The 24232-nt window shown below is 34.8% G+C and overlaps 1 protein-coding gene across 4 annotated transcripts; it reads right to left on the bottom strand.

Annotated features, from left to right (window-relative positions):
• Positions 1–12718: 12718 nt before the first annotated feature.
• LOC127074995 (mitochondrial carnitine/acylcarnitine carrier-like protein) lies at positions 12719–14531 on the bottom strand. 4 transcript variants are annotated; one of them, XM_051016433.1, is made up of 4 exons: positions 14425–14478; positions 14209–14275; positions 13386–13777; positions 12719–13279 (listed from the first exon to the last, which is right to left on the bottom strand). In XM_051016433.1, exons 3-4 carry the CDS (start codon positions 13775–13777, stop codon positions 12778–12780), a joined length of 894 nt encoding a protein of 297 aa, XP_050872390.1. In that variant the 5' UTR covers positions 14209–14275; positions 14425–14478; the 3' UTR covers positions 12719–12777. The 4 variants fall into 4 exon arrangements, with proteins under 4 accessions (XP_050872390.1, XP_050872391.1, XP_050872392.1 ...); XM_051016434.1 differs by lacking the exon at positions 14209–14275 and having other exon boundaries at positions 14425–14531; XM_051016435.1 differs by lacking the exons at positions 14209–14275; positions 14425–14478 and adding an exon at positions 14276–14382.
• Between the last annotated feature and the right edge of the window lie 9701 nt (positions 14532–24232).

Here is a 24232-nt window from a genome sequence, read left to right as displayed (position 1 = left end):
GGAACTTCATTCCAGAAATTCACAACAATCATGGAAGCTAACGTTGCAATAGCATCTTTCATCTGTAGCGGTAAATTCATGACTATCAAGCTATGGATAAACTTGATGTCAGTAAAACCAAAGTCGCCACCGCGCTTTTATTGTTTCCAAAGGAAAATGGAACACTATGAACAAAACCCAAAGATAAGAAGTTTTCAAATCAAAACTAATAAAATGTCAGAGATTACATGTAAGGGAGTTGGTTACACAGAGGGAATATGTTAGCACCCAAAGTGTCATAGGTACTCCTAGGGAGCCCTTTTTTGCGTGCATATGTTTTCGGTATAAATGATGTTTGATAAAATATAGAGTGGGGGGATGAGAAAAGAATTCATTGATTATATTTTTGTGTTTGACAAGACCTTCAGCTTTATGCCTACGTACCAACATAAAAATGGAGGATCAAAACCCCGTAGTTCGTGGTAAAAATTTCAAAGAAGTTGGTGAATTGATTTAAATGTTTGAATGAAAAGGCACAAAGGGCAAAAGATTTGAATGTGGTTGTTAGTTCTTTTTGTCTTTTGAAATTTAAATCAATATGGTTAAGTTTATTTACAAGTTTGATTTAAGAAAAAATTTAAAAATTTAATGGCATAAGGCCAAAGTTTTTAATCATTAAAACATGTCTAAGTTTGAAATCACAAGCAAAGAGAGTTTTTGAAAAAAGGGAGAGATTTGAAATCTAAGAAGTGGGAGGAGATGAAGAGACAATCCTAGACAAAAATTAAAAGTTAAGGATTGAAAAGATCTGACCAATGGGATGCAATCCAACAGACAAGAATGTCATATAGAAACCCATTTTCCTTTGGACTTTGACAATCAACAAGCAATAAGTAATGTCCAAGCAAATAGTATGAAGACCAAGGCATCAAATAAAGATAAACATAATATCCAAGCAAGCACTCCAATAGCTAGCAGTCTTCAATGTCTTCAAATGTAGCAGATGAAATATTCCTTGATCAACTCAGAACAATCTTCAGACATAGACAAAAATAACAATATAACAATAAGCACAGAGACAGAGTAGCAGATGAATCCAAGGCATCCAAGGTTTTGCATCAGATGAAGGCACAAGCAGAGATAGCTCAGTCTCAAATGTTGGCATTGGCCGATTCCTTTAGCACAAGGAATGTTGCCTAATTCTAAGTCCAAAATTTCAGATCAAAACCCAACAGTCCAACCAGATGTTTTTTTAGGGTTTTTTTGTTGTTATTAGATGTTTTAAGGTCCTAAGACCACAAAAAAATAATATTTACAATCACAGATATGACTCAAATGAGCAAAGTGAAAAGGACTGAAACATAAACAAGTTACATGAAATGTAAATGACAATGAATGATAAAGGTACTGAATTTTAATAATGAAAACATAATTGAAAGAAAAATAGAATTAATGTTTTATAATAGTTATGAAAAATGTCATATAAGAATATGGGTGATAAAGGCGCAAATGATATTGAGTTGTTTGTATTAGAGTACGCGCTTCTGATTTAGTATATTTTAATAAATAATAGAAGTTATTTTGGAGATATTATATTAGAAATATATATCAAAAAAATTCTAGAATTTTTATTATTAAAATATAATTGAAAGAAAAATGGAATTAGTGTTCTATAATAGTTATAAAAATAATATTAATCAAAGATATAAGAAATTATTATGTGAATATATTTTTTGTATTTGTCAGGATGCGAACTTGTGACCTTTAACACTATGTAATTTTGTATATTAAAAAGTGAAGATGAATTTTAAAACATGTCACATTGGAATATGGGTGATGTGACACAAATGATGTTGAGTTGTTTGTATTAAATTCCGCGCTTCTGATTTAATATATTTTAATAGATAACATATTATAATATTTTTAGGTGATTTTATTATTGGTATTGGATGAAAAATGAAGAATATAGAATAGAAATAATCTAAATTTATTTTAGAGAGATTATATTAAAAATATATATCAATTTTTTTATATAATTTTAATAATGAAAACATAATTGAAAGAAAAATAGAATTAATATTCTATAGTAGTTATGAAAATAATATTGATTAGAGTATATAAAAAATTATTAAGTGAATATATGTTTTGTATTTGTCAGAATTCGAACGTGTGACCTTTAACACTTTGTGATTTTGCATTTTAAGAAGTGAAGATGAAATTTAAAAGATGTCACATAGAAATATGTATGGTGTGAAAAAAAATGTTGAGTTGTTTGTATTAGAGTGTGTGCTTCTGATTTAATATATTATAATAGAAAGTAGATAATAGAAGTTATTTTAGAGATATCATTTTAAAACCATATATCAAGTTTATTTCTATAATTTTAATAAATAAAACATAATTGAAAGAAAAATAGAATTAGTGTTCTATAATAGTTATGAAAATAATATTGATCAAAGTATGTAAGAAATTATTAAGTGAATATATTTTTTGTGTTTGTGAGGATTCTAAATTGTGATAATTTTGCATTTTAAGAAGTGGAGATGAATTTTAGAAAATGTCATATAAGAATATGGATGATGTGGCACAAATGATATTGAGTTGTTTGTATTAGAGTGCGCGTTTTATATTTAATATATTATAATAAATAATATAAGTTATTTTAGAGAGATTATATTAGAAATATATATCAAATTTTTTTCTATAATTTTAATTCTTAAAACATAATTGAAAGAAAAATGAAATAAGTGTTCTATAATAGTTATGAAAATAATATTAATCAAAGTATATAAGAAATTATTAATTGAATATATTTTTTGTATTTGTTAGGATTCCAACTTATGACCTTTAACACTATGTGATTTTGCATTTTAAAAAATAAAGATGAATTTTAGAAGATGTCACGTAAGAATATGGATGATGTGACACAAATGATGTTGAATTGTTTCTATTAGTGTTCGCGCTTCTTATTTAATATATTATAATAGATAATAGATTGTAATATTTTCAGGTGATTTTATTGTTGATATTAGTTGAAAAATGAGAGTTCTTATTTTTGACATTATTACCTCTTTTTTTTATGGGTAATGCTAACTTGTGCCCTTGGGGCACAAGTTAAAAAACCCACAAATAAAAAAAATTTATTGAAAAAAATAATAAAATCATTAATTATAAACTTGAATTAAATTGAACATATAATTACCAAAAAAAATTTACTTTATTTATCTCTTAACTTGTGCCCTTAGGACACAAGTTAGCATTACCCTTTTTTTATTATCCTCCTTATGATTACCGTGAAGACAAATTAGGCAAACTATAAAGCAAATTTTGCAAACTCTATATCTTATATGTGGAAAATTATAAATATTATTATTTATCTTTAATTAATTCTTCTGATATAAGATATGAATAATATATAATTAGAAATAATCTAAATCTTTTTAGGGTGATTCGAACTTGTGACTTTTAACACTATGATTTTGCATTTTAAGAAGTGAGATAGATTTTAGAAGATGTGACATAGGAATATGGGTGGTGTGGCACAAATGATGTTGAGTTGTTTATTTTAGAGTACGTGTTTCTAATTTAATATATTATAATAGAATAGATAATAGAAGATTGTAATATTTTTAGGTGATTTTATTGTTAATTTTAGCTGAAAAATGAGACTTCTTATTTTTGATGTTATTACCTCTTTTTTTTATTGTACTCCTTATGATCACCGTAAAAATAAATTAGACAAACTATAAATCAAAATTTGCAAACTCTATATCTTATATGTGAAAAATCAAAAATATTATTTTTATTGTCTTTAATTAATTCTTTTGATATATGATATGAAGAATATATGATAGAAATAATTTAAATTTATTTTAGAGAGATTATTAATTAAAAATATATATATCAATTTTTTTTTGTAATTTTAATAATGAAAATATATTTGAAAGAAAAATAGAATTAATGTTCTATAATAGTTATGAAAATAATAATGATAAGAGTATATAAGAAATTATTAAATGAATATATATTTTATATTTGTCAGGATTCGAACTTGTGACCTTTTAACACTTTGTGATTTTGCATTTTAAGAAGTGAAGATGGAATTTAGAAGATGTCACATAGAAATATGGATGATGTGATACAAAAGATGTTGAGTTGTTTGTATTAGAGTGTGCACATTTGATTTAATATATTATAATATATAATAAATAATATAAGTTATTTTAGAGAGATTATATTTAAAATATATATCAAATTTATTTCTATAATTTTAATAATTAAAATATAATTGAAAGAAAAATAGAATTAGTTTTCTATAATAGTACGAAAATAATATTGATCAAAGTATATAAGAAATTATTAAATGAATATACTTTTTGTATTTGTCAAGATTCGAACTTGTGACCTTTAACACGTTGTGATTTTGCATTTTAAAAAGTGAAAACGAATTTTAGAAAAATGTCACATATGGGTGATGTGGCACAAATGATGTTGAATTATTTGTATTAGAGTGTGCACTTATGATTTAATATATTATGATAGATTTTGAGTGTCTTTTTTTTTCATTTAAATGTCATATTGTTTAAAGTTTTTTAATAATTTATTTTAATTCTTAAAAGATAAATGAATGGGTGCCAAATTGTGAAGAAGAATTGAAGCCTAAGATAGGAAAATTATTTGATATACTAGATGATGCTGAACAATTTTATAAAAGATGTGCACATACTATTGGATTTAGCGTGTGTTGCTCGTCTGAAAGTAAAAATAAATAAGGAATTAAGCGTTGAAAGTATTTTGTCTTCTCAAAAGAAGGTTACAAACCAATAAAATAGGAAATTGGAAAAGAAAATGAGCTCATTATTAAGGTTTGAAGAAGGAATCTTACAAGGGAAAGATGTAATGCTAAAGTTGCTTTTAAACTATCAAAGCAAGGAAAATATGAGCTTTCTCGATTCCATGAAAGTCATACACATGAACTTGCCACGTTAAGGAAGATACAATTTCTTAAACTAGCAAGAAAAGTGAACCCTGTTCATAGGAGTATATTATATGCTAATAGTCGAGCAAATGTTGGACCATCCAAAACATATAACTTATTAAAAGAACAACTTGGAGGTTACGAAAATGTTGGGTGCACACAAAAGGATCTCCAAATTGCTGGAGAGATTTAAAGACATTGACTAAAGACTCTGACGCGTGTGTGTTTGTTGATAATTTTAAGAGAAAACAAGAAGTAAATCCTTCATTTTATAATGCATATGAGGTAGATGTTGAAGGTCGATTAAAACATATTTTTTGGGCATATGGTATTTGCAGGAAAAAAATTACTTTATGTTTGGAGATGTGATTTCTTTTGACACTACATATGATACAAACAAATATTCTATGATTTTCGCACCATTTACCGGATTGAACCACCATAGACAATGTGTTTCTTTTGGAGCTGCCTTTTTAGCAAATGAGAAAAGTAATTCACTCATTTGGTTGTTTGAAAAGTTTTTGGAAGCGATTGGAGGACATAAACCATATCTTATAATAACATATCAAGACCCCGTCGTGAAACTTGCAATAGAGAAGACTTTTAATTCTTCTTCTCATAGATTTTGCATGTGGCATATTATGAAAAAAACATCTGAAAAGGTTGGTGTTACTACAAATACCAATGATAAGTTCAATAGTAATTTAAAGTCTTGTGTTTGGAGTTCGGAGACACCACATGAATTTTGTTGATATTTGTAAATATAGTATTAAGAATATTTGTATATCGAATAGTCCCACATCGACTATATCATGTAATTAGTTATAATCTCTCTATATATAATAAAGTCTCCGTAGTGCTTTTTAAAACACACGGTTTATTCAAATGTCTCTTAGTCTCTTGTATTTCAACATGGTATCTAGAGCCTGCTAAGAGGCAATTTCTTCTTCGCTGTGCTTTACCCGGTTGACCCACTGTCTTCCGGTGAATTATTATTATTATTTTTTTTTACAAACCGTGTCATCACTCCGGTTTGCCTCTCACTTTTCAAAATTCTCCGGTAACCAACCAGCAAAAGCGCCTCTTCCGATCCAGCCGACAATTTTCCCACCGCTCCACTCTCCATAGGGCAATTGTTTCAGATCCGATACTCATGGCTACTCCTCGTAACTTTATGCCAAACTACGATGATTTTCTCAGGTGGTACCAGAATTATCAGAACTTAGATTCTACTGCTTCGGTAGCACACACTGGTAATTCATCTGCTTGTCTCTCTCAATCATCTTCTCTTGGATCTTGGGTCCTTGATTCTGGTGCGTCTGATCATGTTACCGGTAATAAAAATCTTTTCTCTTCCCTCTCTACATCCGGTTTCTTACCTACTATAACTTCTGCCAATGGTTCTCAAACCCGATCTGAAGGGATTGGTGTTGTTCAAATTCTACCTTCTCTCTCGGTTACTTCTGTCCTCTATGTACCTAATTGTCCATTTAATTTACTTTCAGTCAGTCGTTTAACTCGTTCTCTTGATTGTAGTGTCACATTCACTAACAATAATGTTACCCTGCAGGATCGGAGTTCGGGACGGACGATTGGTGTCGGATGTGAGTCTCAAGGCCTTTATTACCTCTCAGTGTCATCTCAGACATGCTCAGCCAAAGATTCTCCACTCACTATCCATGCTCAGTTAGGTCATCCCAGTCTTTCCAAACTACATAAGTTGGTGCCAAATTTATCGAAGGTATCTAATTTACATTGTGAGTCGTGTCAGCTAGGGAAACACACTCGTGGTCAGTTTCCCAATCGAGTCAATAAACGAGCTTCGTCCCCTTTTGCTTTAGTTCACACCGATGTTTGGGGTCCCTCACGTACTGTCTCTACTCTTGAGTCTAGGTATTTTGTCACCTTTATTGATGATTTTTCACGTTGCACGTGGTTATTTTTAATGAAGAATAGGTCTGAATTATTTTCTATTTTTGAACAATTCTATCAAGAAATAAGAACTCAATTCGGTGTGTCTATCCGTACCTTAAGAAGTGACAATGCCCGTGAATATTTATCCCAACAATTTCAGAATTTTATGTCACGCAATGGTATTCTCCATCAAACATCTTTCCCTCACACACCTCAACAAAACGGGGTAGCCGAACGCAAAAATCGGCATCTTGTAGAAACCACTCGGACCCTACTTCTCCATGGTAATGTTCCACTTCGGTTTTGGGGGGATGCTGTGCTAACGGCATGTTACCTTATAAATCGCATGCCCTCATCTGTCCTTAACAATAAAATCCCTCATTCAATCCTTTTTCCCAATTCCCCACTTCACCCAATTCCTCCTCGAGTCTTCGGGTCCACATGTTTTGTACACAATCTCTCTCCTGGTCTTGATAAACTCTCAGCTCGATCACTAAAGTGTGTCTTTCTTGGTTATCATCGATCCCAAAAAGGTTATCGTTGTTATTCACATACTTTACAACGATACCTAGTATCGGCCGATGTTACCTTCTTCGAGTCGGTTCCATATTTCGAGTCCAGTCACGTAACTCCAGAACCCATTCAAGAAAGTACTCTCACACCTTTTCCGGCAGTTATTAATGTCCCACCTACCATTACCCCCCATCAGTCTAGGGCTCCTGACCCGCCTACTTCTCGACCACTTCAAACATATCAGCGTCGTCACCCAACGCCTGTCGTCCCTGTCCCTGAAGTCATACCTGTCCCGGAAGTCATACCTGTCCCTGAGGTCATTGAAAACTCTCCTTCGACGCCTTCGTCATCACCGGATCTGATCCTGCAACCTGAGTCCGATCTTCCGATTGCCCTTCGAAAAGGTATACGTCAAACACGAAATCCTTCTCCACATTATATTGATTTATGTTATCATCGTCTTTCCCCTTTGCAGTATACTTGTTTGTCTTCTTTGTCTTCTGTTTCTATTCCTAAAACTCCAGGTGAAGCATTATCTCACCCTGAGTGGAGGCAAGCAATGATTGATGAAATGTGTGCTCTTCAAAGCAGTGGTACCTGGGAATTGGTTCCTCTACCCCATGGGAAATCTTTAGTAGGTTGTCGTTGGCTTTATACAGTGAAGGTTGGTCCAGATGGTAAGATTGATCGATTTAAAGCTCGTTTGGTAGCCAAAGGATACACTCAGATTTTTGGATTGGATTATAGTGATACCTTCTCGCCTGTAGCCAAGATGGCATCTGTTAGACTTCTTCTAGCCATTGCAGCCATTCGACATTGGCCTCTTCATCAACTTGACATCAAAAATGCTTTTTTACATGGTGATCTTGACGAGGAAGTATATATGGAGCAACCACCTGGATTTGTTGCTCAGGGGGAGTCATCGAATATGGTGTGTAGGTTACACAGGTCTCTTTATGGTCTTAAGCAATCTCCGAGAGCTTGGTTCGGCAGATTCAGCACTGTAGTACAACAGTTTGGTATGATCCGTAGTGAAGCTGATCATTCTGTTTTTTATCGCCACTCAGCCCAAGGGTGTATTTATCTTATTGTGTATGTAGATGATATTGTCATAACTGGTAGTGATCAGCAGGGTATGTTCCAGTTAAAGCAACATCTCTCGAATCAATTTCAGACAAAAGATCTTGGTAAACTTCGCTATTTCTTGGGTATTGAGGTAGCTCAATCTAAAGATGGTTTGGTGATTTCTCAGCGGAAATATGCTATGGATATTTTGGAAGAAACAAGTTTGTTGAATGCTAAACCAGCTGATACTCCTATGGATCCAAGTGTCAAACTTCTACCCAATCAGGGGGAGCCTTTATCTGACTCAGGAAGGTATAGAAGATTGGTTGGAAAGTTAAATTATCTCACAGTCACTCGTCCAGACATTTCTTTTGCAGTTAGTGTCGTAAGTCAGTTCTTAAACTCCCCTTGTCAGGAACACATGGATGCTGTTATCCGGATTCTGAGATACATCAAATGTGCTCCAGGAAAAGGTCTAGTGTATGAAAATAAAGGACATACTCAGATAGTTGGATACTCCGATGCTGATTGGGCAGGGTCACCCATTGATAGACGATCCACCTCTGGGTATTGTGTACTTGTTGGAGGAAACCTTATATCCTGGAAAAGTAAGAAACAAAACGTAGTTGCAAGATCAAGCGCCGAGGCAGAGTATAGGGCCATGGCCATGGCAACATGTGAACTTATTTGGTTAAAACAATTGCTCAAGGAACTTCAAATTGAAGAAGCACGACCAATGACACTTATTTGTGATAATCAAGCCGCATTGCACATTGCTTCAAATCCAGTCTTCCATGAGAGGACCAAACATATTGAGATAGACTGTCACTTTATCAGAGAGAAAATTGAATCAGGTGACATCGTCACAAACTTTGTCAACTCTAATGATCAATTGGCAGACGTGTTTACAAAATCTCTGCGAAGTCCCAGAACTAATTATATATGTAACAAGCTTGGTGCATTTGACTTATATGCTCAAGCTTGAGGGGGAGTGTTGATATTTGTAAATATAGTATTAAGAATATTTGTATATCGAATAGTCCCACATCGACTATATCATGTAATTAGTTATAATCTCTCTATATATAATAAAGTCTCCGTAGTGCTTTTTAAAACACACGGTTTATTCAAATGTCTCTTAGTCTCTTGTATTTCAACAAATTTAAAACGGCGTGGAGTTCTATCATGATTAAGTTTGATTTGGAAAAGAATGATTGACTCTCGCATTTGTATGATATTAGAAGTGTGTGGATCCTAAGTATTTTAAAAATATTTTTTTTGGGTGGGATATTGAGAACAACATCTATAAGGAGATACTTGATGATAATGATTCCTTACGTTCTCAACCAATACTAAAGTTGGATCGTGGCTTAGAGAAGCACTGAAGAGATATCTATACTTGTGCAAATTTTTACACATTTCAAAAGGAGTTATGGATCGCATGTGTAGATTATGGAGTTGAAAGTAAAGATGTGAAAGATGAGGTGGAAACATTATTTATAGTTAATAATAGTGGAGACAATCGTAAATTCCATGAGGTTATTTATACTATTTGTGATACTGATGCAAAATGTTTCAATCTCAAGGCATAATATGAAGGAAAATTGAGATCCAAAACACAGCGAAAATTAAATTTTTTCCTCTAGTGATCCTTACGAATGAGCATGATCAGTGATAGAAACCGTTACCTCTTGTGACGATTGAAACCTTTGATGCGGATCTAGGAGTGATCATGAGCATTGATGACAACGCCTCTCCTCAGTCCCCACGAATGGATTCCTTCAGTCTCAGTACTAGTTGCTACGAATGAATGCTTTGAGTGATAGGGAGAGATAGAGATAGATAGATAGATATATATATATATATATATATATATATATATATATATATATATATATATATATATATATATATATATATATATATATATATATATATATATATATATATATATATATATATATATATATATATATAGAGAGAGAGAGAGAGAGAGAGAGAGAAATGAAATTTCATCAAGTAAAATGCTTCTACACAAGGGTTCTATTTATAGAATGACTTGTGTGGGCTGCAAGCTAAAAAACTCACTTAAGTGTATGTGACCCATATCTTATGGTATACCGAAATTCACTTAAGCGCGTGGTACCTTGTCATACTTCGTATTCTACTTAAGTGCACCGTACCTTAAGATGTTCTACAATTCACTTAAGTTCATCGTACCTAACGGTGTTCCTTATTTACTCTATCTCTCATCAATCCGTCCTTTTGTGTCTGTCCCTGTAGGTTTTCGCGACATTGACAATTATATTAAATCATGTATTTAACATAATAAATAATGAGCAATATCTAGCAACACATCACTGCTACCTAAGATACGAAAATGTCATATGATCTGAAAAATTCTTTTTGTGATAATACTTGTGTGTATAATTATCCTTTTTTCCCTTATGTTTATATTGAACACAAGGCATAGACTGTGTCATCCTTATCCAGTTCAATATTGGATCCTCAGACATTTATCCTGTTACGCAGGATGGACAAATTCCATCTAGGTCACTCGTGTTCCTCAACATGCTTTGTGAAGTATCCATCAACTGTCTTTATGGTCATCCAGTTACGAACAATGTGTGATCAGCAATAAAACACTCGACTCTACATCTAGGGTCCATAGTGGTTTCAGGTTGAAGGATGGTATACACAACTATTACCATGAGAATAACTTATAACACTTTGCATAACATTCTATGTAGTATTCTCATAGCGGGTCAATCTAGTTAAATAGTACTCCTAATATTCATACATATGTTTAAGACTTGATAACTCCTTATCCAAAATCTATGAGATGTGATCATCAGTCTATATACATAATAGTCTTAATGCTTTAATGTTATTCCATTTCACAACAAAGCTCGACTACAGATACTTTAAGAATATTGTCCTTGTGTTTAATGGGACCTCATGATTAAGTCACACTTGATACATTAAATAGACTAACTATTCTAAAGACTTTATTAAACAAACATAATAAAGAAAAAACATTTTATTATTAATAAATAATTCGGTACAAATATCAAAAGTATTGATCTCTAGAGCTTACATTAATCTACTATGCAGGCATATACTTTGTGTTCTAAAGGTTAAAAACGTAAATGAAATACCAACTAAATACATCGTAAATAGGTGGACCAAGTTGGCAACTAGTAAGTCTATTTTTGATGTTGATGACATGGTGTTGGAAGGGTGTTCTAAATCAAAAAATGTAAGTCAACTTATATCAACTACTTGGGATTACTTTTTCACTTGTATGCATATGGCTGGACAAAGGAAGAAAAAATTAAGTGTTGTAATAAATGAAGTTATTATCATGAAAAAACAACTAACTGAATTTGAAGGTAGTTCTACACAAACCAAAGATAAAGAAGTTGAGTCCTTCATGGATGTAATATTCCTAAAAAAAAAGTAGAAATTCATCCACCGCAAATTTCAAAGACTAAAGGAAGTGGTAAACGAATAAATGGAGAAAAAGAGAAGGCTATTGAATAACAACAAAAAAGAGTAAGACTTTGTAAAACATGTGGTCAATATACATATCATGACAACCGTAATTGTCCTAAAGTTATCCATTCCATAATTAGATAAACATTATTTTTTATACTTAATCACTCACATATAATAAAGATTTAATTTCATATTTTTTTATATCTTGATTTATATGCAGGAATTTACACATTTATGAGCTCTATGAATAATTTCTTTAAAAATAGTTTTGACATTGAAGGAATTCAGATGCCTCTTGTTAGGTTTAAAAATAACCCTTATAGATGGAGTTATTTATTGATTTTATCTTATAAATTCTGAATTCCAATACTTAAATAAACAACTTTTGTGACACTATCAGCCTAGTATAATACATTTGCAATGAATTTGGCTTACCTTAGTTTTCTTACAAAATTGCTTGCCTTAGTAGTAATATAATTTCTGAATTAAAATACCTAGACAAGGTAGCTCTAATTTGCTAGCAGATTAATTAAATTTAATACATCAAAGCTTTTCATGTACCTTTTATTTCTTAGTTCACCTATAAGCCATGTATAGACAACCTGCACGTATTAGTTCTGCTCAAGAAAAAGTTTTGCTAGAATTTTTACTTTCTAAAATCTACAAATGCCAAGAATGCATGTCAACATATTCTCAGGTTAAAGAATGGCTACTTTTTATTGAAGCAATAACAAATGACAAGCATGTGTAGCCATACGGTAATTGATGGAATGAAAAAGGAAAAGAAAGAAACATGAGCATTTGATATCAAGCTTTATCATAACAACTAATCATCCTAAAGATGATCTTGTCATCTCATATGCCAAGAAGCATGCTGCATTTGCAGGAATACTTCTGCTCATTGCAGGGCCAAAACCCTTATATAGGCCTTTGATTCCCTCAGAGGATTTAATCTTTCTGAAAGCATCCAATGAACCCGAGAATTTAGGGTTCTTATGATCATCTACTTGAAGCACACTTTTGATAACATCGATCGGGTAAAAGAGGAACCAGGAGAAACCACCTGCCAAACCTCCCGCTACAATCAGAGAGCCTCTGGTTAGGCCAGAAGTATCGGTGCCTCCTGCAAAGTGTTGCTTTAATGCTTCGTATACGCCAAACATTATCGCGTTTCCTGGTATCTCGCGTGCCATTGTGGGAATCAGGCCTTTGAAAAGACCTCTCACTCCCCCCTCTGACCGAAGAACCTGCCTGGCTACATCCATTGGTCCTCCATACTTAACAGCCACAGTTTCTGCTCCTGTTCCAGCTACTGCACTTTGTGCTTGCAACCTGATGATATTCATAAAGAAACAAAAATGTATTATTTTCAAAAGAGATAAAAATCAATGAAAAAATGACACATAGAAAAGGAAGAAAACGAGAACAATGGAGCTACCTGCATTTGATTAATTCAGTTGGGCAAGCAAGAAAGGAAACAGCAAAACCAGCTCCAGCTCCGCAAACAAACTGCTGACTCACTGTGAGGGGGGCACCTGGATGTGACCTCAATAGTGATTCCATCTGCCCCCTTACTGTAAACAAGACTGCATTGAAGGCTGCTACCGTAGCGAGTGGGGCGCCCATTCCTTTGTATAAACCGCCTGCACCTTCGGCTGCTATTGTCTGTCTGACGGCATCAAATGCACCAGCATACTTGGGAAGCTGACCAGCGAGCGGTGTAGGCTGGCTTTGGAGCTTGACCTTGGTGGTGTCAAAGGGATGTCCGCATATGAGTTGTGCAGCTCCTCCAACAGTACCAGCTGTGAGATCCTTAGCCACGTCTCCCATCTACATTAGGGTAAGGAAATATGAACGCATTAAACTAAAAGCAGTGTTGTCAGTGATGGGTGAAGGAATATGGTGGAAGGCCAAAAATCAGAAATATAAACATGCCATTGCCACCATGACAGTAATGGTCGTCAGAAAATCTGTCATGCCATTCAGCTATGATGATGTCATAGACCGCAATGACAATAACATACTAGAAAGAAAGCATAAAAACAGACATCAAACGCAACACTGACTTCAAATAAGTACAAAATTTTTTTAAGAAAACTAATGTGATTGAATATGACTAGATACGTGAGTGTCATGTAAGTCCAATGTGTTAGTGCCACATAGAAGGCAGGTTCATAACTTCAATGTAAATTGTAAGAAATAACAGTTACAAAAATTAAAAATAATTGCATAACAACTTCGACGTAAAACCACAAACTCACCGAGCTTTAGCAGAGTCCAAAACAATCAAACAAAATGAAAGTTGAAAAAAAAAGAAGCTAGAAGAACCTGAGAGGAAAGAAAAACATTATCATTAACCAATGTAGAACGTTGAATGAAACAAGAATGGTGTACAGATGATTAATAGTGAGACTGAAATAAAATGTAACAAAAAGGACAAAGAAGATTAGGAATCAGAGGTAGCAAAGGCCACTCACGTTATACCACAAGAACAGTGACTATTGTTCTGTTGGGTTTTGTTTCATCAAAATGGATGATTCCTTAATGTAACAAAAAAACGCTTGAAAATTATTGTCCAATCTCAATAGTTATGTACATTACTGCCATTGTGACTAGGTTCATACTTTTTACTTCCTTGCAAAATCCATAAATTATCATGTACCATAATAAGTTATATGTTTGACCATGGCACACATAATAATAAAAAGTTGTATAAATAAGTATTATTGTAATACTTTTAATCAGTTACCCTGTTTAAATTTAGTATAGTAATAATTATTGTAGATGAAAAGTTGAATATATTAATTTTTTTTATAAAGTCAATATATTAAATTTTAAAAAAAAAAACAAGGGGACGTACAATCTAATTTAGTGGCGGACAAGAAATAAAACTCGTCCATAAATTCAATAATCCACATGAAACTGAACTCAATCGGTTGGGTCGGGTCGGATACACGGGTTGGTTGGTGAAAAAACAGTTGTATGAAGATATTTGGTGTAGTGTTACATATAATTCAGATTCATTTAAGTTAAATTTGGAATTAATTTGAATTTCATTTAATTCTGAATGTGTGTATAAGTAGAAGCTGAGTTTTCAGTTTGTTAGAGATCTTTTCAATTGTAACAGAATTTCAATTCAGTAAAAGGTAGTTATAATTTTTCTCTCTTCCATTTTCACCATCTTCATCTTCTTCCTCTTGTGCACCAACAATTGGTATACAGAGCTCCGGTTCATATCCACGGGAAACACCAAGGGAAACACGAGTGAACGTGAGGCGTGTGTGATTAATTTTGTTTCTTGAATTTGCATTGAATTTACGATCGAAATCGTAACAGAATCATATTTTCTAATTCTGAGGGATTGGGAAACACGAGTGTTTGGTGAGATATGAGTGAATACTTGCACAAGATCGAAGATGAACAGTGGAAACGGTAGCTTGAATACGAAGCTTCCAATATTTGATGGAAAGAATTGGAATCGATGGATGATTCAGATGTGTGTGTTGTTTGGCGCTCAAGATGTTCTTGATTTCGTCAATGACGGTTATGCAACGGTTGCAGCAGATGTAACTGAAGGACAAAGGAACACGTATAGAGAGTTGAGGAAGAAAGATCATAAATCTATGTTCTACATTCATTAGTATGTGGATGTGAATGTGTTTGAGAAAATCGTTGATTCAACAACAGCGAAAGTTGCGTGAGACATACTGGTGCGTCGCTATCGAGGTGATGCATCAGTGGAGAAGGTGAAACTTCAGTCTCTACGTAAGCAGTACAAGATTCTCAACATAAAGAACTATGGGAAGATACCATATTACATCTCCAGAGTGATTCTGATCACAAATCAGATGAAATCTTGTGGAGAGACAACTTTTGAACACGTAATCATTGAGACGGTATTGAGATGATTTACTCCTCAGTTTGATTACATTATTGTAGCAATTGAAAATTCTAAGGATATAAGCACCATGGGAATTGAAGAGCTACAGAGCAGTCTAGAGGTATAAGAGTTACGTCTGACTGAAAGAACCTCTGAAAGAGAGGTAGAGCAGTCTCTGAAGGCGTCTTCTGGTAAAAAGAATTGAAAGCGAATTTTGTCAGAGGCCAAGAAGAGATATAGTGGTGGTTATCAGAAGTCAGAAGTCCCCACTCTGATGAGAAGAAACACCATAAGGGAAAGGAGAAGTTTGACAAGAAGAATATTCAACGTTACAATTGTAAGAAGTTTGGTCACTTTGCTGTTGACTTTTGGTCAAACAAAGAAAGGAATCAGAAGAAGCAAACATAGCTAGAGGAGAATCTGATAATGAACCTGTGCTATTTATGGCTTATGAGTTTGATGGTGGATATTTGGTAGACTTGTGGTATATGGACATTTGCTGCTCAAATCACCTAACTAGAAACAAATAATGGCTGATTAATTTTGACTCTAGAAAGAGGACAAAAATCATATGTGCTGATGATAAGTATCTGAATGCTAAAGGAATGGAAAATTTCAAGGTCAGAGTGAAGAATGAAAAAATTGTTCTGATCAAGGATGTTAGGCATGTTCTTGGCATGAAGAGAAATATGATGAGTGTGGTCAGCTAATTGAAAAAGGTTTCTTAGTTACTATAAAGGAAAATCTTTTGAAGTCTTATGATTCTGATCAAAAGTTGATTATGCACTCTGAATAGGGAAGCAACTTAACATTCAAGGTGAATGCGGAAACAACTGAAACAAAATGCCTTAATGCAGAAGGTGCTGAAGGTGATAGTGAGTTATGGCATAAGAGATTGGGGCATCTGAGTTCTAAGAAGCTGGTACATGGAATTCGTAAGATTGTGAATTCTAAGAAGTCATATGAGATATACATGAAAGGTAAGCAACCTAAATTACCATTTGCATGAGAAGTGGCTCCAAGAGAAAAACATGTTTTAGGAGTAGTGCATTCTGATGTGTGTGGACCATTTGAAGTACCTTCACTTGGAGGAAACAAGTATTTTATATCATGTGTGGATACAAAAATGACATGGGTAGCACTCATCAAGTTTAAGCATGAGGTGTTTGTTGAGTTTCAAAAGTTCAAGGTGAAGGCTGAAAAATAATGTGGTCATAAAATGAAAATTCTCATAATTGATGGTGGAGATGAGTACAAATCTGCAGAGTTCAGAAGGTTCTGTGAGGAGAATGGAATTGAGCATGAGGTTACTTATTGTAACACCTCAAAATTTGCCCTCCTCTCTTGGGACTAGCTTAGCATATTGCATTTCATTTTTAGGTCATTAAGCATTGCATATTTGCACATCATATGGCCACAATAAGCAAGTCATCCTCCTAGGTCTTGATCAGAAGATAAAGAGGTTAAGATATTCAAGCTGAGGGTTTCATTGAATTGATCACTAATCATCTGAAGGTTGGTGCTTCAAATTAGGGTTTCTTGATTCCTAAAGGAGATTGAGCTTTATCTTGGTAGCAATGGTACATCATCATCATCATGGTTTTGTCATCACCAAGAGATTCATTATGCTTGATCAGATGCCTTGAGATTAGGGTTTTGACCTCTGGTCAACCCTAATCATCTGAATTGTGCCAATCAGGGCTTGTCAAGGAGATGAGGTTTTCATTGAGATGAGGGTCATTCTATGGTTTTAATGAGCTTATGGAAGCTAGGGTTTCATGTTTGAGCCATTTCTTCAGAAGATTGAAGCTCAATTTCATCTATGCATGGCCAGTTCATCTATCAGTCAACAAAAGTCAACCAAGGGTCAACTGATGGATTTGGAGGTGGGAGAGGGTTAGAGACACTTCATTCATGTCCAAACAAGTTTCATTTGACATTTCAAACATCAAGAATGAAGAAAATAAAGTCAGATGGAAACTTTCCAAAAATAGAAAGTGACTTGTAATTCAAAACTGCCAAAAATGGAAAGGTTTTCTCCTCAAAATTACATGTCCAAAAATGCTTCAAATGAAATTTTGTCCAACATGAAAGTTGTAGATCTTGCTCTCACCTTTCCAAAAAGTCCAAGAACATCCATTTCTCATTTGTGGTTGGCAAGTTATGGATTGATCATTGGCAAGAAAAGTTGAATTTCAAAAGTGCATAACTTTTGATTCACAAGGCCAAATGGAGTGAGACTTTTTTGAGCAAATTTATTTTGATCTTCTCTATCCAAAACAAGCATTACATTTCATGAATTTTGCTCACACAAAAAGTGCATTTTTCAAGTGAACCTATTTTGAATTTGGAGGGAAAAAGTGCATTTTGAGAAATATTCATTGTTTTCACTCAATTCCACTTGCATTAGCTTACAAATATCATTTGCAATTGGTCCCAAACCAGAAATTGGCACTGTTACATTGATTTTCATGTGAAGGGTGAATTGGCCAAAATGCTAAAATGCACCAAAACTTGATTTCACTAATCCATTGCATTAACACTAAACATGATTACCAACATCATTAACATCACATATATAAACATAATCATAACTGTTTTCTGATTAACCATAACAGAATTGTGAATTCTAGATCTAGATCCAAAACTTTTTCATTTTTCTCTCAACTTTCTTCATCAATTTTCTTCATTCTTTTTGCCTTGCCTTCGATCAATTCATCATCTACATGCATATTTGAAGTGGATTGGAGCAAGAACTAGTGGAATTCGAGCTCAATTTGGAACTGTTGAAGTGAAGGTCATCCATGGCAATTTGAGATTTCAACAAGATCGTGCACAATCAACATCAAAACCTTGCTTCATTCACTCATACAAGCTCTGAAGAATTTCTGTTTTGCATTGCCAGGCCTTGAAACAACCGATTTCACATCTGCAATTCCAAGAAGGTCAGTTTTCGATTTGCCTAATTCTTAAAATTGATTGATGCATCTTGTAGATCTTTCTTAGTAGAGTAAACTGCACTTTGAATGGTTGAAATCCATGAAGAAATGATTGAGTTATGTGGATTTGAAGATTGGATGTCAAAACTTATTTCGATCGATTCTTTTGCCATGCGTAGAATTAGATCAAATTGATGTCATATTGTTGATGTGCATTGAGAGACCTTTCCAATGATGTGTGGTTTGTTAATTTTGGTGAATAATTGTTCTTGAGTGATGAATGTGTGAAGAACGCGTATGAATGTTTGAAAATTTTCCAGAAATCTTCATTTGATCCGTGCCTGGCCTGTTTCTGCATGATTTTTGTGTTTGCTTCCCATGTGACCAATCAGAGCGTGACACTTCATTAAGTGAAACGCAGCGCTTAAGCCAAGCGCGCGCTAGTTTTCAAAATGAGCTTCCCTTCGATTCCTGGCGAAGGATTTTCACATGTTTGCCTTTGCATTTTTTCTCATATGCTCACATGATTTCACATGCCATTTCACATCATTTTTAATTTTTCTTCACATTAGAAAAATCATAACTCCTAAACTATTGATCCAATTAACATGAAATTTTTTGTGCCATGATCCTTGTAACCTCTACTATTTTTTGGTTATTTTTGCAAAAAATTGTGCACGTGTGATTTTCTGTTTTGGCTAGGGTTTGTTCACATGTGTTCTTTCATGCACCTTGCTTGATGTTTTGATTGTGAAATGATGGTGCTTAATCCAAAATTCTTGAAATTTTACATGTGTAATCTAGACATCCCAAGGAACATTTTGGTATATAGTTTGTGATTTTTTCTTTCCTGGTTGATGAGATATGAGCTGTTGAATCTTGGTGTGACAATTTGTGTCACACCATTTCTTGTCCAAATTGTGTAATTTCTTTGCCTTGCCTATTGAACTTGGATTGACCTGGATTTTTGCATGTTGATACTTATGAATGTTAAGGTTTCTTGTGAATTTTCCTGGAAGTTTTGAATGCATTTCCAATTTGATTGAGGTTTTCTTCCCTGTTTGACCAAATGTGAACTTTTTGTGAGTCATGATCTCATTTGATTTGTGAAATTCTTGTTGTTTATTGGATAGACTTAAAAATTTTCATGTGCGTTCTAGACATATTGAAGTGTGTCATGGCTTTGATTGGGTTCATTTATCTTATGCCAATTCTGTTTTATGCTTGCTTGAAGTTGATGCATGTTTTGGTGCCTTGTATGAGCTTGTATTTGTATACCTTGCCTTATGGATTTTAATTGACTTGCTTCCCTTGGTCCAAATGACTTGAAATTTGGTGTGTAGATCATATTATTAATGCTGTTTGACCATGAATTGTTTGGGGATTTATTGAAATGTTTGTGAGTTGATTTGAATTGGATCTTTCTGTTTGGTCCTATGAGGTTCTAAATTGCATGCTTTGTACTCTTTGCCTCATGAAATGATAATGGTAGATGATATGAATGTGAGACCACTTGGATTTGATTCTTATTTGATTGATCTTGATTTTTGATAAGTTTCATGTTCTGTTTTAGTTTATTGCTCCCATTTTGACCCTAGTCTTGTACTAGTGGTTTGTGTTCTCACATTTGAGCTTTGTTTCAGGTCAAAGAGCACAATTGCTTATGCTTGATGATGTGCACTCAATTGGAGTTGGTTTATTGATTGTTTATGACTAACCTTGATTTTGTTTTGTAGGCATTGAGATTTGTACTTAGGCCTTGTAGCTTGCACCTATGTGCATTGATGCTTGTTATCTGTTTGTGCTATGGACTTGTAATTTTCTGTTTGACTTTTGTTTATCTGGTATACTGATTATGTTGGATTGATTTCAGGTACCTTAGTTGCTATAGTTCATTTTGAACTTGCTTGTGCTGTTGCTTGGTTGTATAAACCATTTGAGGTATAACATTTCTTCTCCATGTAGTCTGGAAGACCTGGCCTGTTACTTGGCCAGGCACCTGTCTGAAGTCCTCCTTAAGAGGCAATGCTTGTGATTGTTTATTTTTGTCCCCAAGCAGGAAAAGACCTTTGAATAAGGCAATTGGCAGATACAAGAGATGTGCAATCCATCTCCTGCTCTTCTGTTGAGTCGTCCCTTTGCTCACACAACTGGTGTTGATGCATTGTGGATATTAACCCAAGATCCTTGTACAGTTGTACAGTTGAGTCAGTGTCATAAGTGTAGAAGGGTTCCCACTTTCTGAACCCACACTTCTTTGTCTGAAGCTCTCCCAGGCCAGGGATAAGAGCTGTGAGGCACACCTCTCACTCCCTATTTCATCTGCTTCACCCTAACTCTCAATGTTAGGGTTAAGAGCTAACATCACCTGATACAGTTGGCTTGCTTTTGCAGCCTAACCCTTGTGTGAGCCCACTTTGTCTGGATATAGTGTGTGCTAATTGTGTATGTTTGCTTTGTTTTGATTGTGCTTGCATGCTTTGCTTTGCCTGTTTAGGATTAGCTTGCCGCCTGTGCAAGTTAGATAGCAACCTTAACTTAGGGATGATATGCATGATAACATCTAGGCTCGAGTCATAATCTCCCTAGTTGTGTCTCCCTCTGTATCTGGTTAGGCTAGTCTTTCTCCCCTGTTAAGGGGAACTACGTTGCCCTGATCCTCATACCAGATGAGGTACGTAGGCAGGAGATCGTGCGAGATCTCTCCGGGCACCCTTTTCTTTTTTTGAGTGTGTTGTGCTTGACAGCTATCAGGCTCGAGTTCCCGACTCCCTGTTAGTCTATGTGTTCACCCTTTTTCTTTTTGTGTGTGTTTGCTTGACAGTTGCTAGGCTCGAGTTCCCGACTCCTTAGTAACTTGTTGCTTGTTCCTTCTTGTGTGTGTTAGGAGACGGATGTAAGCCCAGCAATTGGCATTCCGTATCCTATTGTTGTGTGCTTGGAGTCCGGTATAAGTCCATCAAGTGGCATCTGGTTTCCAGTGTGGTTTTGTTTGGTTCGGAAGCTGATGTAAGTCCAGCGATTGGCGTTCGGGTTCTATGTTTGCCTGTTTCTTGTGTGTTTTGTTTGGCGTGCGTGAGCCGAACTACGGTAGCTCTGATTCTCGTTCCAGACGAGATACGTAGGCATAGGATGCGATATCCTAGCGAGCCCTCTCCCCTCTTCTCCCACCTGTGTTGTTTTCAGTGTGTGTGTGTGTGATGTTTTAGCAACCTTGTTCTATCTTTTGAGCGTGGATCCCATCGAGTACGACGGATGCGTAGGGGTGCTAATACCTTCCCTTCGCATAACCGACTCCCGATCCCATTCTCTTTGGTCGCGAGACCATGTCTTTTCCAGGTTTACTTCGAGAGATTCCTTTCCCTCTTTTGGGATAAATAACGCACGGTGGCGGCTCTGTGTTGTTTTGTTTCAGCCCGCCGGTTGTTTTTCGCGGATGCGACACTTATCCATACACTCCTCAACATAATGGTCTTGCTGAAATAAGAAACACAACTTTGCTTGATATGATAAGGAGCATGCTGAAGGAGAAGAAGCTCCCTCACACCTCATAGGGAGAGGTTGTTGCTAGTGCGGCATATGTGCTCAATAGGTGTCCAACCAAGAAGTTGAAGGAAATTGTTCCTTTTAAGAAGTGGTCTAGAGAGAAGCAAAATGTGAGTCATCTTAAGGTGTTTGGTTCTGTTTGTTATAAACATGTCCCAGATGCTAAGATAAGGAAGTTCGATGACAAAAGCAGAGTCATATTGCTTGTAGGTTACCACAGTACATGTGCTTATAAGTTATATTGTCATGTTTCCAACAAAGTTGAATTCAGCAGATATGTTATTGTGAAAGAATCAGAATCGTGGGATTGGAACAAGTCTCAATCCAACTATGGTATAATGTTAACCCCTGAGTTAACTTCTAAAGATATTTCAGATTCAGAAGAAGAATCTGCCTTTGAAGGAGATTCTGAGTCTGAAGATGAGTCAGAGTCTGAAAGTGACTTTGAGGCTGAAGAAGAGTCTAAATGTGAATGTAATTATCATCCAGATTCTGATGATGATCAACACTCTGGTGAAAATCATGCCTTTAAAGGTGGTCCAACCTCTGAAGGTAGTCTATCATTTGATACATTTCCAGCATCTGAAGAAGATTTTGAACAAGTACATATACAAGAAAGAATAAGACAAAAACCAAGAAGATATGTAGAGTTTGACATGTTGCAAATATTGTGATAGACTCTGAAGGAGAAGTCATTCAGTGTGTCATGTTGGTAGACTCTAAATCAGTCAGTACATGATGATAGGCCGTCATTCCATGAATTTAGTCAAAGAATCATATCAAAACAAGTGAAAGATGAGCCAAAATGAAGAAGAAAGACCAAAGAATGAGGAAAAAATAGCTAAGTGTGAAGATTGTGGACTTAGTGAAAATTTGAGTGAAAAAAGGAGCAAAAAGAGTGTAGCTTTGGCAAAAATCACATGCACCATCGTGCAACATTGTGCGCGCGATAAGGCCATAAAAGCTGCATGGTCCGTGCAATGTAAGTCATCACGTGCGGGATGGTTCCTTTTTGTGGGCTTTTTCTGACGCATCTAATCCATTCTAAGCTCTTTTTAAAGGGATGTTTTGCACTTTGATAAAGGGTTACAAAAATTGGAGAGCAAAGCATGATTTGGACATCATCAAAATAGATATTTAGGGCATTTGAAGCCATTAGAGGCCATTGCTTGAAGGGAAATCATATGCTATTTTCATCTATCAATTATGGTATTATAATTTGAATTATCAGTAGCTAAGCTCCTCTAGATTAGGTTGTGTTATGATGAACCTATTTCCATATTGTTGGGTAATATGTTGATTTGACTTTGTATGAACCTTTTCATCTATAATTCCATTCAATTACTTATTGTTCTGAATGCTTTTTATGTGAGATACTCTTTTAAATTGATTTTGGGCACATAAGGAATATTGTCCATTAGCCTATGTGTTGGAACTAGGGCAATTGTTTTACTTACGCTGGTTGAATAGGAATAAGATACCCCGAGTAGTGCTATAGAAAATTAACATTTTGTGCATCGCCTAACCATGCTTATGTTGGCGGACTAGGGATAGGAAGCTCCAAGTAGTGGTTAATGAGTTATTTCGTGAGGGACCAGTTATAACGGCTTTGTTAATTTGTTGTGGAGATATAGTGATTAGATCATTTATACAAGGCGTCAAACATCAAAAATAGAGAAACACGTGATTCTAAAACACAACATGGCCGCTTTCGTAATTTTGTTTTATCTCTTATTTACTTTTCACATTAAAACTCGAAAATCCCCCTTTTTACTAGGTTTTATACATTGCACATATTTTGTCTTGTTAGAAGGCAGTCCTTGTGGATTCGATATTTTATTACTACGACATTATCGGTACACTTGCCTAGAAGTCATTAGTACAGCAGAAGCTCTCAAGAAGAAAGTGTGGCCGAAGGCC

The sequence above is a fragment of the Lathyrus oleraceus genome, chromosome 4 (assembly GCF_024323335.1).
Source record: "Lathyrus oleraceus cultivar Zhongwan6 chromosome 4, CAAS_Psat_ZW6_1.0, whole genome shotgun sequence".
NCBI classification, from domain to species: Eukaryota; Viridiplantae; Streptophyta; class Magnoliopsida; order Fabales; family Fabaceae; genus Lathyrus; species Lathyrus oleraceus.
Note: the sequence above shows the minus strand (reverse complement) of the source record. Positions and strands in the feature narration are given on the sequence as shown.

Coding starts and splice junctions, on each gene's coding strand:
- LOC127074995 (XM_051016434.1), bottom strand. CDS start 13,777: ATGGGAGACGTGGCTAAGGATCTCACAGCTGGTACTGTTGGAGGAGCT. Junction 13,280..13,385: donor ACTGAATTAATCAAATGCAG/GTAGCTCCATTG, acceptor GAATATCATCAG/GTTGCAAGCACAAAGTGCAG.